This window comes from Dermochelys coriacea, chromosome 2 (assembly GCF_009764565.3).
Source record: "Dermochelys coriacea isolate rDerCor1 chromosome 2, rDerCor1.pri.v4, whole genome shotgun sequence".
NCBI lineage: Eukaryota > Metazoa > Chordata > Testudines > Dermochelyidae > Dermochelys > Dermochelys coriacea.
The window spans coordinates 122374394-122392798 of NC_050069.1; the positions used below are offsets into that span (position 1 = coordinate 122374394).

Consider the following 18405-nt stretch of genomic DNA (forward strand, 5'->3'; position numbering starts at 1 on the left):
AACAAGGAGTGTACAGAAAAGGAAGACTAGAGGAAAAGAGCTGGAGGAATGTTAGTAGCAAAGTTGGTTTTTTTTTTTTTTTGCTTTTGATTTTCTTTCATTTTCAGCTGGAGAAAGCACTAAAATGCACGTCAGGTCCTTTGTAGAAAGATGATTTTTAATATCAAAAGGAAATTAACTGGAAAGCCCAGGGGTCAGATCCTAGCCAATCTATTTCAGGTACATGATGAGGGGAAACAACCCTGGAGATAAACCTCAAATTTAAGAAAGTTAAACAGGAGCAGTAGCAATGGTGTTTGAGATCTTCTCTTACTTGCAAATCAAAGGTCTGGAAATTAAATGCATCTTTTAGACAAGTACATAAAATAAAATTAATTAAAGCCCCCCCAGCATTTTACACAGATTATGATTCTCCTCCAATTGATTATGTCCAACTAAGATGCAGATGGCAGCCTCCACCAACCATCAGGAGTGATTTCTCTAGGGGAGATGAAGACCATTTGGAGGCAAAAAGCAGGCTCAGGCATTGGGGTTATTCTTCATGAGTTCCACATCAGCTTCCACCATCTCTTTCACCAACTCCTGCAAGAAGGAACAGCATGTGGTGGTTATTCTGGTCTTTTGGAAGACTCAAATGCCTGGTTTTTTTTGTTTTTAAGTTTAATTGCCAATCCATTGTGCAATACTCAACGCACTAAAAGCAAAATACCCCACCCCTCCAACCCCTCATTTTATGTATCATTTCAATTATTATTTAACTTGTAGGGAAAAGTTAACTTTGATGTTAACAGCAGCAAACAGAAGTCCAGGAAAGAAAATTCCAGGGGGCTGTCAAATACAGAGACAAGTGAGCAGTAATTTAAAAAATGCCACAATTTATGAGAAAAATACCCTCCTGAAGGATCCAATATTAAAATAGCAGTGACATGAAATGTCAATGCTTTATTAATAGAAACCTTGGTTTGTTTTATTTGTGCATTTCCATGCTTTAAGTGAGTGTTGTGCTTCTTTTATACCGTTTTTTTTTCTGCCATGGCTTGGCTTTTAAGGCTGGGACTCTAATTAAAGCTAACTATTTTCCAAAATGTTCAGCACCACAATATTCAGTCCAATGAATATTACAGCATTCAATCCTTCAATATGAGCAGCTGGATTTTTAAATAGTCTTCATATAATCATTATTGAAACTGTTATTTCTCTTTTTGTTCACCAGTTAAGAGCTTCCCTCTTTCCACAACGCAACACAAACAGGAATAAAACAGTCCAGTAAGAGAACTTACATCAAAAGTGACTCTGGGTTTCCAATTCAGTTTTTGTTCTGCTTTGGTACGATCTCCTTGAAGAAAATCCTGGGAAAAGGAAAAGAAAAGAAACATTGCAGGACCTCTTTATGTGTTCCTTGTTGCAGTGTGTAAGGTTTGCCATTGCACTGCTTGCTCCTTATCTAAAGCATCTTGAGGCCCCCAGCAGCTGTAATTTGTCTTTAAAAAAATGAAACTAGACTAAAAACCTTCAGGGTAACGAAACCATCGGCCTGACTCCCTTAACAGGTTGCAGTTGAGGTGGAAAGGTAAGGCAAGGGCCACACAAAACTGCTGACAGCTATTGTCTAGCACCGCTTATACAAGAGCCTCCTCTGTCCACACACATCTCCTTGCAAGTCCTGGGCTAGATCAGTGTCTTTACAGGCCACACTTTGAAACTCTGACAAAAATCATTTATTTGTGATTGTGCAATTTCAGTTAAAGCTCAGATGCCTATAAATCATCAGGACACACATTTAAGAAACTTTGCACAGGCCACTTAAAACGTAAGGAGTAATTCTTCTTTACATCATACCTTATTGACTCTTTAATGGTAAACCCTTTACATTACATTGTCATATGTCCTGATCATGCTACTAAGAGAGCTGTTTCAAATTACTGCATTTTCCCCCTCTTTTGGTTAAACAGAAGTAAATCACAAAGCAAACATGACAACTGAAATGTTCTCTTTCAAATAAAAAACGTGATCATGGAAGGACTGTGCTGAATAATGGTTAGAACCCATGTTACTGCATTGTTATAGGGCAGTGATAGCACTCCAGCAGATACGTGGAGAGTGAAAGCTTTTGGCATGCTATTTTTTTTACAAGAAGTAACTTGAACATCCACGTAGAAATTACCCTGAAATAGTGTCTGGGTTCCTGTAATACTATTAGGCTTGGATCATAAAGATGTGGTTGACTATTTAAAGTGCCACAAACACACACATGCTGCATCTCTAATGAAACTGAACGATATTTTGTTATTATTTGTTTCTAGATTAAACATTAGTTATACAAATATCCCCTTGCTTGAATTTATGTACACAGCTCACCTAAAACACAATTAAAAGCTTTCTGTATGTGAAAGGATAGCTGTATAATTCCACAGCAAATTGTCTTCTGCCTCCTTGAGGGGGCAAAATAACGTTTGGGATAAATTCTGCCCAAATATTTGACTTCAGTGATGTAACACAGCAGGATTTGGTGTCTCTAAAATTGGGAAAATGTGGGTTTTTCCCCTCCTTCCTCCATCCTTTCTGACCAGTGGTGGAGCATTTTGTGGCATTAGCTCTCCAAAAGAAGTACCGCTGCACACAGATACCATCTTCTTGCGTGTCTGTGATCATGTTAACTTCCGAAAATTGCCTCACCCTATGCCAAACATAGGAAATTCTTTCATAAGTGTGCTACATAAAACTAGAGTTCCCTTCCAGGAGTAGAGGAAAATCACCTCAGGTACTGTACTACAGATGGGGATGTGGAACAAACAAGTCTGCTGAGAATGTTCCAGGCAGCATTTTTAATAATTCAGTCTGTATGCTAAAAATAACATTGGCTTCCTCCAGAAAAGACTAAACAGCCAGATCCAAAACAAAATAAAATGACAAGCAAAATCATTTTGTTTTCCTAAGTTATCCTAAACATTTCCTATTGCAATTTTATCATGGCGTTTGGAAATTGCAGTAGACCTTTGGGGCAAAATTTGGTAAAACCTTTACCAATCTGAGTAATCCCCATTGGAGTAATCAGATTATTCCTCCGAGTAAGGAATACCCACATGAGCATAGCATTGCAAAATCTGGCCCTGAAATAGGAAAGACTCCCATTGACTCTGATGGGCTTTGGATCAGGTTCTAAATCCAAATGGAAGTATTAAAATGCATGCCCTCTCTCTCGTTTTAGTTTAACATGCATTACATAGGTCTAGAAGCAAGAAAAACCCTCTTAAAATAGAAATTTCTGTACAAAACCAGTTTCCTTTCAATCAATACTAATGCAAGCTGTTTTAAACATTTAAACCATTAGCTAGTAACTTAGTAGTTTTAATATAATCTAATTTTAAAAGTCATAATAAAAAGGTATATAATAAAACTAGAGTTTCATTTTTATAAACATTGTATAAAGTAATAATTTTACATCCACAATCTTTATTTCAAAAACAGATTCTTTCAAAACCCTGCCAAATCTAGGGTATTGATTTTTTTTTTTAACTCATTGTGGAAAGAGATCAAGAGACAAGGTATGTCATTGTCTCATTGCACAGCAAATAAGTTTACAGGAAAACTACATATATGCTGCTTTTAAAAGGTTTGGGAGCAGTCTTTAAACTTTCTAACACAAATGTTCTCCTTTAAAACCATTCATTTCCAAAATGTGTTGTTTTTTTAATTCAAACCTCCATTCAAAAACATAAGCACTCAATTGCTGATAAGCAAAAAATAAGATTTGTTTTTTAAATCAATAAAAGTTCTAAAGTTGCAGTGAGTACAGCTGGATGGTATATAAGATAACACAGAAGCTAGTATATGGAATCAACGTAAGAATATAAGATAAAAAACAAATGAGAAACCTTAAAGTTCACGTACTTTAACAAAAAAATAGTAAAAGTACTATGGTGCTTAGTTTGTAAAAAGATTTACTGTATATGATAATACAATTTTCCCCATTTGACTCAGGTTAAAACATTTTAAATGACTTTCCTAAAGAAGTTTATATACTTCCTTGAAACTTGATTTTACAATAAGATTTAATTACAAACAACATTATATAACCAGAATTTCTTCCAGTGGATGTTTTAAGCTGTTCAGCTATAAAAGTTAGTAGATAGAAGATAACGTGGATACAAAAAACAATATTATAATTTAAACCAATCATCATAACATTACACCTAAATTTAAGGATTGAATGTATTGTTAGTGAAAGCTTGAAACACAGAATGGAAATGTTCTTAATGATGACTGGAAAAAGCTATTACTGATTAAAGGACTGTATTGCAGTCATGTTTGCTGTATTTTTCTACAAGTAGCACATAATATGAAAACAATAAAGTAATTACAATTAAATAAGAGTATTTGAAAAAAACTCTTGGAACTGAATCACTGCTTGTTTATGTAATTAAAGTCTTTCATTGAAACTAGAGCTGCACCTATTTAACTTTCAGATTTAGTCTGGTAAAGCCCTACTTTACCACTCCAGGGGCTTACAGCTTTTCAGTCACAGGGCTTTACTTTCTGGAGGCATAACCAGACCAAAAAAGTTTATGAAGGAAGAGGATGAGTGAGTCCCACAAGGAGAAATGGATCTTTGTGGTTCGTGAAAGACAGCTGCTGCTGAATACAGACCAGCCAATATTCCTGTTTCTGATACCATAGTAGGTAAAGTATAGTCACATAGTAGTATTTCTGCAGGATTTTTTTAATCGTTGTGTTTTTCGCACACAATGTATAAAAAGAAAGTTCCTTGACTTCATGTAGAATTCAAGGGAATAGATAGGCAAGTAAGAGGTGTTTTGTTTTGTTTTTATCAAAGCTGAAAATGATGTTAATTGTTGTGTGTTATTTTACAGTACTTGGACTTTGCAAATAAAGTAACTGTGAAAAGTTTAAGTATCCATTTTAGAAGGAAGTGCCATCAGACTCTTATCTTCCATGAAAAAGAAAATGAAGCATATAAATGGCAAGTTTTACATGTGAGTTACAACTTGTTCTCGAATATGGAAAGCTGAGCAGTCGGTGAAGTAGCTAAAGGGGTAAAAGGCAACAGCCAAATTGTCTGTTGCCATTTAACACTATTGTAGAAATCTCTGACAGATTTAACTTCACTTAGCTGTGATATGATCTTCTCTCTAGGCCAGGGAAAAGAATGCGTCTATCTGATATGATCTTTTCTGTTTGTCTAGCCCTCTCCCACTCTGTTTATAATTATAGCTTAAAGCTTAAATGTGCAAAAAAACAAAAACCACACCCCCAAAACCACCTCTAAATTTTATTAAACCTGATTTTATGGAGATTCGGTTTTATAGTCCAAACCAAGCTAAAGCAAACAAACAAAAAGGTACACACATGAGCATAGAGAAACTTCTTGTGTAGTGTGGCCTGGTATTTTTTAAAGAGTTATAAAACCCAGATAAAAAAATGTAAAATATTTCTGTGTAAAGATCACATTTCCTCAGCTCTGGTTCTGAGTGTCATCACTACTTTTATTTTGACTCATTAGGTGAATGATCTGGTTTCACTGTGCAATTTATTACTGTCTAATTCAATTAAATTTAACTGAAAATTTGAAAAGCCTCAAGACAACATGAGGGGAAAAAAAGGCATACAGATTGCTTAAAAGTACTGTAAGTTTTCTCCTAATACTACAGTTGAGCTGATCACATTTAGATTAATTCATTTAACTCAGCACCTAGGGTCAGATTCTGCCCCCAGTTACACCAGTGTAAATCCAGAGCAAATCTAATGAGATTATAGGTGCTATAAAACACCTAGGAAGTCAATGGCAAAACTCTCATTGACTTCAATGAAGATAGGATTTCATCCCTAAAATAGACAGAGTTAACCTAAATTGTAATAGTTCTGCAGTCAGAAAGTTGTGGTGGTTACATTCACAAGATGATGCATAAGGCTTTCTGGAAATTGACTTTTTATGTCACAGATTTTTTATAAACTGATAAAGGGGTTAGACGAAGCTCTGAAAAGTCACCAAACTAAGTGCCTGATCCTGCAGTTCTTTGCCTGAGAAAGGTTGTCAGAACTGGGCTTCTAGGTCACAAAGTTTTCAAGAATGTAGTAATTTGAATACAAGGTTTCCTTAAACCCCATTTTTCTCCTCTATCCTATGTATTTCCTTCTTGAGACATCTCATCTTTGACTCATGCTATGAAAAACAACAACCATTTAAGAAGTCTGCAATATTGTACAATTTCTCCATTTCTTTAATTTTTGGGGGTACATGCTGAGGCCATTTGAGCTTCCCCTATAAGTATTTTATTACACAGAATATTCTTCTCTCTTCAGGTACTTTTTGGAGCAGTTTTCATATGTATTTTTACTGAGAGATCATGTAACGCAGCTCATTGACTGGTCCACTGCATAGCATGTTTGGGTGTCTGCTACACTTCACTGTTAAAACATAGCAGACTTTGTTAAATCGTTTCCTGAAATCAGTTAGTTAGGGAGGAGATTGATCAATCAGACAACCCATGATACTCAAGATGTATGCATCACTAACTGCAACAACTGCATAATTCAATTGCTGTTGCCCTTATCTTCCATTCCCCTAACACTCCCATTACTTGTCACCAGGCTGTGTTATACTGTGTGTTTTAACTAAGGCCCTGTTCCTGAAAAGACTTAAGCACGTGAACAGTCCCATTGACTTAAATGGAAATACTCACTGCATAAAGTTAATCACGTGTGTAAATCTGCAAGATTGGAGCCAAAGAGTCTCAAAGCACATATACTAGGTATAGTACTACTGTGAGTAGTACCGCTGAGCTCAAATGAAGACGCACATGGAACTAGTCACAATAGTTTGGTAGTAGGTGCTTGCAGGATTGAGCCATTATACTCTGAGATTTTCAAGGAAGGGGACACTGTCCTTAATTTGTCTGTAAAGTGCCATACACACTTATAGTGCCATGGAAATAATAAATATATAATAAAACAACTGGTTTCAGAGTAACAGCCGTGTTAGTCTGTATCCGCAAAAAGAACAGGAGTACCTGTGGCATCTTAGAGACTACTGCTGTAAGCATTGTAAATAAGAAGGGAGTGTTAAGATGAAGTGTGTCAATGCGGAAAGCCCAAAATCTACACACAAACAAAGAAAACATCTTGAGGAATTTAAGAAGGGCAGTTATGGAGTGGCATTCAGTTTTCATTTTCCACCACTATTCTTAGAAAAGCAAAGTTGTGGAACAGTTAACGTATCAAGGGAATAAAAGAATGCCAGTGAATTTGGTTCCCTATCTAAATTTGTTTTAAAGTGGCATGAGCAGGCTAGCTTTCACTCTTGTGTCAGTGATTCCTCCCCCCCCCCCCCCCGAAATATAGTAGTTTTCACAAACAGCCCTAGAGAAAGACAAGGGCAAATGCCTATATGGTGGAAACCACTCAAACTGACCTTGGATATTGTGAAACTCCATTTGCAATGAAATCCTGACCTTTTTCCTAAGTGTATTTTAATATGCAGAAATTGTTTGCTTAGGAAACTTCACGTATAAGCCAACAGTTCTGTGGAATAGAAGGACTTTAGCATGGGGCTGATTCTGAGAGGTGCTGAGCACTTGTACTTGTGATTGACTTTGGTGGACTAGGGGTGCTCAATACCTTCAGGATAAGGCCCAATCAAAGAGTTCCATTGTATGAACTAATATCAACTAACATAAATCCAATGAGATCAGCCTTTCCTCTTGTACCACAAACCAGACACATTACAGCAGTGTCTTTAATTGATCTGTTTGATAATCTTCAATTTGATCAGCTTCCAAAGAGGCAGGCATGAGAACTCACAGCAGTAATAAACAGAAGGGTGATAATTAGTCATGAATATTCTTTCTCCTCTTTTCCTCCCCTCCCCCACCACTTTATTGCTGCATATCAGCACAAATTGAAGCTGAAGCCAGACCTCTCTTTTAATGACAGGGGGTGATAAGAGACACGAAGAAAACAGCAAACTGTCTGGTCTGCTCAGGAAGTTGGGAATCAGTGGCATTGTCCATCAGGGAGGCCAACAGAATGCCGTCAGTGCTAAAACAATGCTTCAACTCAACTTCAGGGAAATTGAGTCAGTCAGCACTGGCTCTGACAAGCACACTGACATTGGAGATAAAATGGCAAATGGAGCAAAAGAGAGGGAGCTGGCCTTCTGCGTGGTATGATTCTCGTCGCCAGGGCTTTATCACTTTGATGGAGGCAGTGCATAAGTTAATCAACACGAGAGCATAATGCATGTGTACCTTTTAGGAGAGCATATGCAGACATTAGGTTACTACAGTTATTATCTTTCTGCAAAAGTCAACTGAGCTCCATGCCTAATATGGTCAAATATTAGTCACTCTTTTAATTTCCCAGATGAAGCCTGAGAAAATGTCTTGGCAAAAATTAGTCTTTGGTCCAGATAAAATTCCTCCTGAGTTTGGGCTGGATGAGAAGACCACTGAAGGGATTTAAAGGGCTTTGAATCAGGCCTTCAGTTGCTCAATACAAGTGTTCTTTACTGGAGATTTTTACAGGCCAGCTACTGTTACAGTGTATCCAGTTTGAGCCCAGATACTCTTCAGGAACATGAGATTCATGTATGGACAGTGACATATGTAAACATGTGGAATAGTCTCAGAAGGAGAGTGCAGGAACCCTTACAACTCAGAACTTTTGAAAACTAGACTGGATACTAGAGATGGAATCCTGGCCCCACTGAAAGCAATGGCAAAACTATAATTGACATCAGTGGGGCCAGGATTTCACCCTAGAAATGTACCGTAGGGCACAATCCTGCATTTGCAGGGAGATAAACTGGGTGAGTCAACTCCAGCTTCTATGATTCTATAAACACAATGATAATCCCAGTTTGGGACCCTGCAGACACCAATGAAGGCTTCCACTTAATGAGATCTTTTGAAGTGCAACAGGTGCCCATGATAAGAACGGTGAGAATTCTAGGGAAAATGAATAAGATTAAATCAACTACACTTGCACATATCATTTATTATGTAAATCCTGAGTATGGTGAAAAAAAGAAACTTAAAACATGGGACAATATACAATTTTGTAAAAAGAAAAGGAGTACTTGTGGCACCTTAGAGACTAACAAATTTATCTGAGCATGTGCATATATACAAATTTAAAACACACACACACTTGTTAAATAAGTGGCCACATTGCAGCTGAAGGCTGAAATCTGAATTACAATGCATTGATTTTGCTTCCCCCCACTGCAACATAGAAAACTTATTCAAGCAGGCTTTGTCTATATTAGAAAGTTGTACTGCTTTAACTACACTGGTATAATTAAAGTGATATCCCTGGTGTGGATGCAGTTATAGCGGTATAAAGATACTTTATACTGTATTCCCATATGGAAGGGGAATAATTACAAATCACCTTTATACCAATATACGTTCATCCACACTAAAGCTTTTACCACTAACTAATTCAGTCCAAAAAAAAAAAAATTCATACGCCCCTAACTGAAATAGTTATACCAGTAAAACTTCTAATGGTAGACCAGACCTTAAAGATGCACATGTAAATTCACATTCTTTCTCTCTGATATTGTGTATCCAGCCAGCCAGCTCCACACATGTGCACAGAAAAAACCTTTGGGTTAACTTGCAAAATAAATCTGAAAAGTAAATAACTTGAAACCACATTTTATTACAAACAAAACTGAGTTGTTCAAATCTTCTAGACAAATTTAGTGAGCTTTACTGACAGTGGGATCCTTTTAGAAGGCAGCAGGGAGGCAAAATGAGAAGAGGTCGTTTCCAATTGTGACGTAACAGAAGAATACCACTCTAGCTATCAGCCCATCTTTTCATTAATAAATCAATTTTTTTTGTTTGTTAATTACTGAACTGTATTATGTTGTATCTTGTGTTCCATTATGCCCTGATCTTTTGAAAACTCTTGTGGAAGTGAATGGGACTTTTACTTGCATAAGGAATAAAGAATTGGGTAATTACATTCTGATCCTACAAGCACTTGTTACCAGGCAGAGAGGGTGAGAGGGTGCTTATTGAGGGCGAGAGGCTCTTTAAATGTAACTGCCATAGATAATTTTTAATTATGTCTGAAGATTATTTTCCTCATCATTTCCTCTTCCTATCATGCTTTTCATGTGTTTTTACTATAATGTTAAAGTTGTTTGATTTGACGGGGATTAATTATGTAGTAAGAAATGTGAATGAAGGTGATGGAATCAGGTATTCAATGCTTATGAGGCAAGCTGCTGACGCACGCTTAAAAACCTTTGATACAGTCACTGATCTGCTCAGCAAGGTGAAAATGAAAACTGGCCTACTGCTATATTGCTAAATTTTAACTCTGCCACAGAAATACAGTGCATCACTTTTAAAAACTATTTATTCATTTAAGAAGTGTTAGTAGTGTAAGAAGTGTTTGCCAATCATTGCTACGTAAGTATCAGAAATGAAAATGATAATCACAACAGTGAGCTTGTTATTTACCATTGTGGGCCACATCCAATACTACCTTTAGGGCCCTGAGGATGTCACATGGGCCACAGCTGTGTGTTGATTGGGCTGCAAGTGGCCCATGGGCCGCAGGTTGAGAACCACTGGTTTAGAGAAATGTTATAAAGTAATAGAATAATCAAATCTCTATTTAACAGGGTGTTACCATATTACAGAGTTAACCTCTTTACAACATCCAAGCCATGTGATTAATGGGGATTTCATTAATTTGAGTGAAACTACTGTCTCTACTCATATTTAGCAAGCCAGGCATTTCTATAAAAAATTATTTAAAAAAATTGGACAGGTGTGCTTCCCCCCCCCAAGGTGGATGCACATTGTTAGATATTTGGTTACCATTTAATCAAAATTCAAAGTATCTATCTGTCCTCTGTCTATTTTTCTGGGTACATTATTGATGTATTAATTTTTCCATAAGAATCTCCTAAATTTTTGGGAACCATTTCTCTAGTTCTGGGCTATTTTTCTTATTCCAATTAGAGGTTATCAGTAAGCTAGTGGCTCCTAGCACATGAAAGATTAACTTTTCATTTCTTTGAGCATGACCATTTCTGCTAAGAAATCTCAGGAGATTATTTTGATACAGACCTAGGGATGAAGCATTTCACTGAAAAAGAATCCTCCTCTCCTCCACAATGGATAATAAAATATGAGTTTCATTTTGTCTTTGGACATGTCACCTCCAATATTTCCCTTTACAGATTCACACATATATCATGACTGCTTGACAAAAATACCCAAACTAATATATTTTAATTCTATAATATGGATGTCTAAAGGTACATCCCTATCACTCTTCTACCATCAATACTTTGTTATGATGTAAATGTAATATCTGATGAAGGAGAATGTAATTCACTTTTTATTCAACAAAAACCTGATTTTTTTTAAATGAAAACATTTCCCCCTCCCCCCAAATTTGAGTTTAATCAAAAAGCCATTTTCTGTCTAAAAACATTTTGATGGACATATTTCAACAGCTGTGATCATCATATATTATCTCCCTTTCTTGGATATATGTTTAGTTAATAACCTCAAACAGTTAAAGGCTAAGTTGTGACTTGGACTACAGGCCTGGGCAGAAAAGTAAAACCCCTTTTACACTGCTACCGTGGCTATTCGGACCTTGGATTCACTTACTTTCTACCCAGAAGCAGGTGGGCAAGAAGCTGGAGGAGAGGGAAGAGGTGGGGAATGAGTGGATTCTTGTATCCACCCACTCATGTGGCATCAGCATGAGAGGGGGTTAATAATTTGCTGTATTACAGGCCAATATATATCCCGGAGCCACAATTCCTTTCCTTGCACAAAACAACTATATGCTGCCCCTTGTTATTGGTTGTGTCCCAGAGACACAATCTAGCCCTAAATGTCTTCATTACCAATCATACTTGATTAATTGTCTGTAAGCACTCTTTCTACCTGCATCTCAATCAATCACTGACAATTGTCAGAACCAGATATCAGTAGACGATAACTGGAGATAATGTAGGATTTTAATGTTTATCTTACATGCCTAACAGCCACAAAAAATTACCTGTATTTAAAGAAAGCCATTTAAATGTGCAAAGAGAAAAACAACGGGGTGGCGGGGGCGCTATGGGCCCCTCCATGAAGCTGGCACATAGGTTGTTTTATTTTCCCTCAAACACTTCTCATTACAAAACAAATGATCCATGAAAGGGTTAAAGTAAAACACGATAGGATAATTTTACATTCTGAGCATGTCCTGAACGTATTCTTCAGCATGCTCGATAGAGAAGGAAATCCAAGCAGTGGCCTTTCACATGACATCATAAAAGCCTAATTTATCACCAGCCACCAAACATCTAGAAAATCATAACATCCTTTCAGGAAAACCATGTGCAAAATAATCAGATTTACTTTGATGAAAGCTTTAGAATACAAGTCCAAGTAGGATGCTACAAATAGTAACCCTTTGCAGGTACTTGCCATAGCTAACACCTCAGACTCATGTTTTGCCCAATAGGAGGCTGCTGCATTTCCTGCTCATAAATAAGTTTATTTTTATATTGTATATGTATGCCGCCAAATCAGACTGTTGAAGACAAAGGGTCAGATCCTGGCCAACGTGAAATCTGCTGTGCACCACTCTGGTGATAGAAAGCAGCTTTAAGAATGGCTTAAGTGGCCAACTGAGGACATCCTTTGCATAGGAAGATCCCTCCAGCAGTGCAGAGATGATTTAGATGGTCTTATGCTCCCCTAACCCTCACAGTCCTGGTGCAGATACCTCAGGGTTGTAGTCTGAGAACTGCTTTTATGATCCTTAGCTACTGGAATGGCCATTGGAGTGGAAATTTGGTATAAAGACACCATTGCCTCCCTCCCCTTTTGGTTTCTGAGCTGAGCATGCTCAAATAGCCCCAAGAGCGGGGCTCAAAATCTAATCTAGGGATCTCAAACTCAAATCACCACAAGAGCCACATGAGGACTAGTACATTGGCCCGAGGGCCACATCACTGACACCTTTTCATATAAAGATACAAAAGCCCCCCACGTCTTCCCCTGGCCCCACCCCCACTCCACCCCTTCCATGAGGCCCCACCCCTTCCTTGCCCCCATTCCAACCCCTTCCCCAAAGTACCCACCCCAACTCCGCCCTTCCCTGCCCCTATTCCAACCCCTTCCCCAAATCCCTGCCCTTGCCCCACCTCTTCTCCACCGCCTTCCCTGAGCACGCGGCTCCCCGCTCCTCCCCCCTCCCTCCTGGAAAGTGCTAAGCACTGTCAAACAGCTGTTAGGCGGCGGGAAGCGCCTGGAGGTAGGCAGAGAAGCGGGGATGGGGAGGCGCTGGGGGGTGTAGGGAGGGAGGCCAAGTGAGGGGAGCTTGGTGGCAGCAGGAAATAACTCTGGGAGGGGGCAGGAGCTTGGTGGGCCGCAGCAAATAACTTCGCCCACGTGTTTGAGACCCCTGATCTAATTCATCAAAAAAGGCTCACTTATACATTGCATGGCTTGATTTTCAGTGCCAAGCACCTGCAGCTTGTTGAGTTCAGTAGGAGTTGTGGGTGCTCAACACCTCTGAAAATCAGGCTGACAGTCACATCAGCCTATAGTTGGAGTACGAGGGAATATTTCTGAGTTGTGGATCATCCTCAAGGTTGGCTGAAGTATTCTACCAATATCATTTGTTAAATGCAATGAAAAAATTTGAATCCTATTCTGGGCAGAAGGAAGCCCTCCACACACCATTACCTACACACTGCATGTAAATTGTACATTTCATCTGAGGATCCAAAAATACTTTACAAAGATGAGAGATAGTTCTGTCTGTCTATCCAGGACTCAAGGCATTCAGTGTATTCTAAATGGGTGGTTTTTTTGGCTCAGTGAAAATACACATGGACTTATCATAATGTTATTCTAAATCTCCAATTAACATTAATTCAAGAAGCGAAAAATGACAGCAAAATTAAATGATCTTGCATTTACAAAATAAAACAAATGAGTGCATTTCTTTGATTTAAAAATTAGGTATTCTAGAACATAAAATATGTGCATTGTCATATATTAAGTAAACAACATATTTAAAACTCTCATTGTCCTTTGAGCGAATTGGCCAGCATTTATGTAACATTCTTGGACTGTAACAGTAAATTCAGATAACTAAGCAAAGTACCTTTGAATTTGGCCTTAGAACTCTTACTGGTCAAAGCCCAAGTCTTGCTGATCTGACATGAAAAAATAAACTTACTTATTGTTTTGTGTTTTCAGAGATTGGTAATAAAAGCAAATTCTTAAGTTACTAGTCAACTTTTGAGAATGAAAACAGGAATACTATGCACAAAGGATGCTGGATCCAGGGAAGGACACAAGCTCCCTATGCAGGAAAAGTTGGGGAAATTTTTCAGAACACTTTTTTTCTCTCTCTCTCTCTCTCTTTTTTTTAAAAGGAACAAACAAAGACAACACCACAACAAATCACCATCTAACCACAAATTCAATAAAGCTAATAAAATTATCTTTCGGTAAAATAAGAAACATTTCCTCCATCTTCTCCTTTTTCTATTTCTCTTTTGCAACTTCATTTTCATGCATTCTTTCTTCAGTCATTTTTCAGTGTTTGTACTTTCCCACAGATTACCTGGGCCAATTTAAGCATGGGGTAAGAGGTTTCATTCTCCACAGACTTCTGGGGAATTGCACTTGCTTACATCAAGTCTGAATTTGGCCCATTTGATCTATTTTTTTCTCTCTTAGGAAATGTTTTAGGTTTTTCCCACTTGTTAAACCTAGTTTCTCTCTTTTTCAAGACATTTTTTCTTTTCTGATTTGATATTTCTCTCCCTTTCTCTCTAACATTTCTCTGTTTAGCACTATTTCCTTCCCACATTTCCCATACCTTAGGTTCCCTCCATGCTCTCCAGTCACCTCGCAGTGAGATGCCCCTACTGGTCCTTTCCCCTCTTTTCTTCAACACTGATTTTTCATACTTTATTCTCACGTTATTTTTCTCCATAGGTATTTTCTACCTCCAACTTCTTCTGCTCTGGTCTTCTCTCCCTATTCCCCAAACCTCATTTCCTTTTTACTTGTCCTCCCAGGGGCTCTTCTGGGTCAATGATTTGTGGAAACTGCAAATCAAATCCCATCAGCCTCTGAATTTTGATGAATATTTTGCAGAGGGTGAGAGAAATTGCAGTGCCATCCACACAATGCAGATGAGCTGATAGGGCTAAAACTACTGTAGCATCTGGAAGCAAATGAAAAAAAAGCACACAAGATTCACTGAAGTCTAAGGTGCATCTTCTCACTTAGAGTAATAAAAACAGACATTTACCACTATTACTGTTCACAGAAGTTGCCTATGAGTGAGGCTTCCATAAATTTGGCAATGCACTCATCATATATACATTAAACATATGCATAATATACTCCACTCCTTTTCACAGCATTGCTAAATGCAAACAGCGCTGCTTTAAATTTGTTCTCTCTATGACCTTCTTAGCATAACTACCTTCAGTTAAATCAAGAAAGGACTTTTTGATCTGCTACCAAAAAACCCTTGATTATTTCACTCTGTAGCAGTTAAATAAAAAAAGGCATTACAGAAAGGGGAAAATTAACATTTTCTAGTGATCCTTCCTTAATTACCAAACCTCTTTTAAGTCCAAGAGAAAAAGAAGTCCAGAGCAATTTTTTGTGGAGCTCTATATGCAACAGAGGGCATTGGGTTGGAATCTCCCTAAGGCATCACCTGTGTGATATTTGAAATGCAAGATGCATCCATTACTTAATTATCCTGTGATTAAACTGTCCCTTAGACATTCAAACAGTAACCTATTGCCAAGTTTCAGGCTGAATTGTTCTTCAACCAGGCTATAGATGGCCTCATCCTCCCCTGATATTCAATTGTCCCCCCCATTCTTATTAGTTTTCATTTACATGGTGGTAGCACACAGGGACCAGGCAGAGGTTCCATTGTACATTCCCAATACACGTAATACATGACTGTCCCTTCTTCAAAAAGCTGTCAGAATCAAATGTACTCCTGAAAAATGCAAGCAGAATACTTCTAAATCTCATTTCTTCTCTCCTGGTAGGTCACTTATAATTCCTACCATTTGGCTAATTTAATTTTATCTATTTCCAAAGTCAGGGGGCAATATTACCCAACACAGAGAACAATGACTGACAGAACTGTCATGTATCTGTGGAGAAACTAAAAAGCAGCTGAAATAATGGGCTAGATAAATATTTCGGTAGTTTGAGCAAGGCTCAAAGTAGAACTATTGCTGATAAATCAAAGTAGTTCTGGATTAAAATAGCAATCTAATGTGACTATAAGAGACCCCCAGAAAAGAAGGACATGTGAGACTAGGACAATGTACCTTAGGATCATATTTTGCTCTTTCTGTTAAATAGATTTGTACTCTAGGTCGATGGGATTTCCAGATCCTCACTTCTACCAAATATGGTCAATGTTTAAATAAATACAGTCAATATAGAAATATCTACTTTCCCATCTTTGTGTCTACTTATGTGTTTTGTTCTGTCTGACAAATCTGAGAATGATTTCTAACTCACCTCTCTGTTGGACATAATGTAAAACAGAATAGCAACAGTGATTGATATCTTGGGCCAGTTTTTCAAAACAGTGTATATGCATTGCTGACCTATTTGCTGGCCAACTGCATATTAAAATGACCAGTTAGATAACTAACTGGCCATTTGCACATGCAATTACTATTGTGTGTGATCTGTATGATCAATTATGGTTACTTGCATACAAAAATTAGGCACATAGGTCCTGATTCTCCATTATCCTGTATTTTAGATAGTCATTTATACTCCTGAATAAAGTTGCTCTGAGATGCTACAAACCTGTTTTACACTCATTTTGCACATGCTTTGCATAGATGCGGACTAGACACGGTACAATGCAGTGAAGATACACGCTCATAAATGCATGCACAGAATTACAAAACTCTAGTCCCCTATTACAAGTATATGTTCATCAGAAACGACAACGTACAACATATCCAATAAACGTATGACAAGACAAAGCAGCATATATAAGGATTATCCAATTCACATAGACTAACATTTGACAATTTGGGTGTCTAAAGCTAGGCACCAACATTCATATTTAGATACCTAATGAAAAGTTCAGGTATTTTCAGATGTCTGCAGGAACTGAGGTTTTCAACATCTTTGAAAATAAATCCCCTTTTCCCAGATGCCCAAATATAGAATTAGGCACCTAATTTTACATACCTAACATTGAAAGTTTTGACCATATTGCATACTTGTAACTTTAGAATCACAAACTAAGTAAACCCCAGCAGTTCAATAAAACTCTTCAATATGTCTAGCAGCATATTGTGTATAAGTAATTTCCATTCTTTTGTGTTCTCATATATATGACCACATCCTGATTTACCACTCAGGCAAACTCCCACTGAAATAAACAGGAATGTGGCCAAGTAAGGACTGAGTAAACAAATGGCTAAGGACCTAGCAGCTTTTGGATATTAAATAAACAGGAGCTTTTTAATATTCGTCCTTAACATTGTCCATTATTGTTAGCATCTCATTAGGCTAAACTCCTGAAATGTTACAACATAAATAAAGTATATATTTTTACCCTGTGCCTGTCTCATTTCCTGCTCTTTCTATTGCCTTTATTTATTCTTTCTTTATCTGAGCTTGATGCAAAGCTCATTGAAGTACATGGGAATTTTTTGACTGTCTTCAGTGGACTCTGGATGAGAGGTTCTCTTTTGTGGGTATCAACAATCGACAAGAAGCTCCTTCCCAACCTTTTTCCCTCTCTACATTGGCTGTTCTTGTCCATTCCCCAAGGTATTCTGTTCATGACTTTCCTTCTTTCTACTGACAGGTTTCAGAGTAGCAGCCGTGTTAGTCTGTATTCGCAAAAAGAAAAGGAGTACCCGTGGCACCTTAGAGACTAACAAATTTATTAGAGCATAAGCTTTCGTGAGCTACAGCTCACTTCATCGGATGCATTTGGTGGAAAAAGCAGAGGAGAGATTTATATACACACACACAGAGAACATGAAACAATGGGTTTATCATACACACTGTAAGGAGAGTGATCACTTAAGATAAGCCATCACCAGCAGCAGGGGGGGGAAAGGAGGAAAACCTTTCATGGTGACAAGCAAGGTAGGCTAATTCCAGCAGTTAACAAGAATATCAGATTTCAGAGTGGCAGCCGTGTTAGTCTGTATTCGCAAAAAGAAAAGGAGTACTTGTGGCACCTTAGAGACTAACAAATTTATTAGAGCATAAGCTTTCGTGAGCTACAGCTCACTTCATCGGATGCATTCTGTATGCATGCTGTAGCTCACGAAAGCTTATGCTCTAATAAATTTGTTAGTCTCCAAGGTGCCACAAG

General features: G+C 37.8%; 1 protein-coding gene across 2 annotated transcripts in view; it reads right to left on the minus strand.

Annotated features, from left to right (window-relative positions):
- Positions 1 to 211: 211 nt before the first annotated feature.
- GMDS (GDP-mannose 4,6-dehydratase) overlaps positions 212 to 18405 on the minus strand; it is a 565099-nt gene continuing 546905 nt past the window's right edge. For both annotated transcript variants that reach the window (XM_038392525.2, XM_043508396.1), the window contains 2 exons: positions 1281 to 1349; positions 212 to 582 (listed from right to left, as the gene is read on the minus strand). In XM_038392525.2, the coding sequence (XP_038248453.1) occupies positions 520 to 582; positions 1281 to 1349 (132 nt within the window). In that variant the 3' untranslated portion in view covers positions 212 to 519. The remainder of the gene's footprint in view (positions 583 to 1280; positions 1350 to 18405) is intronic.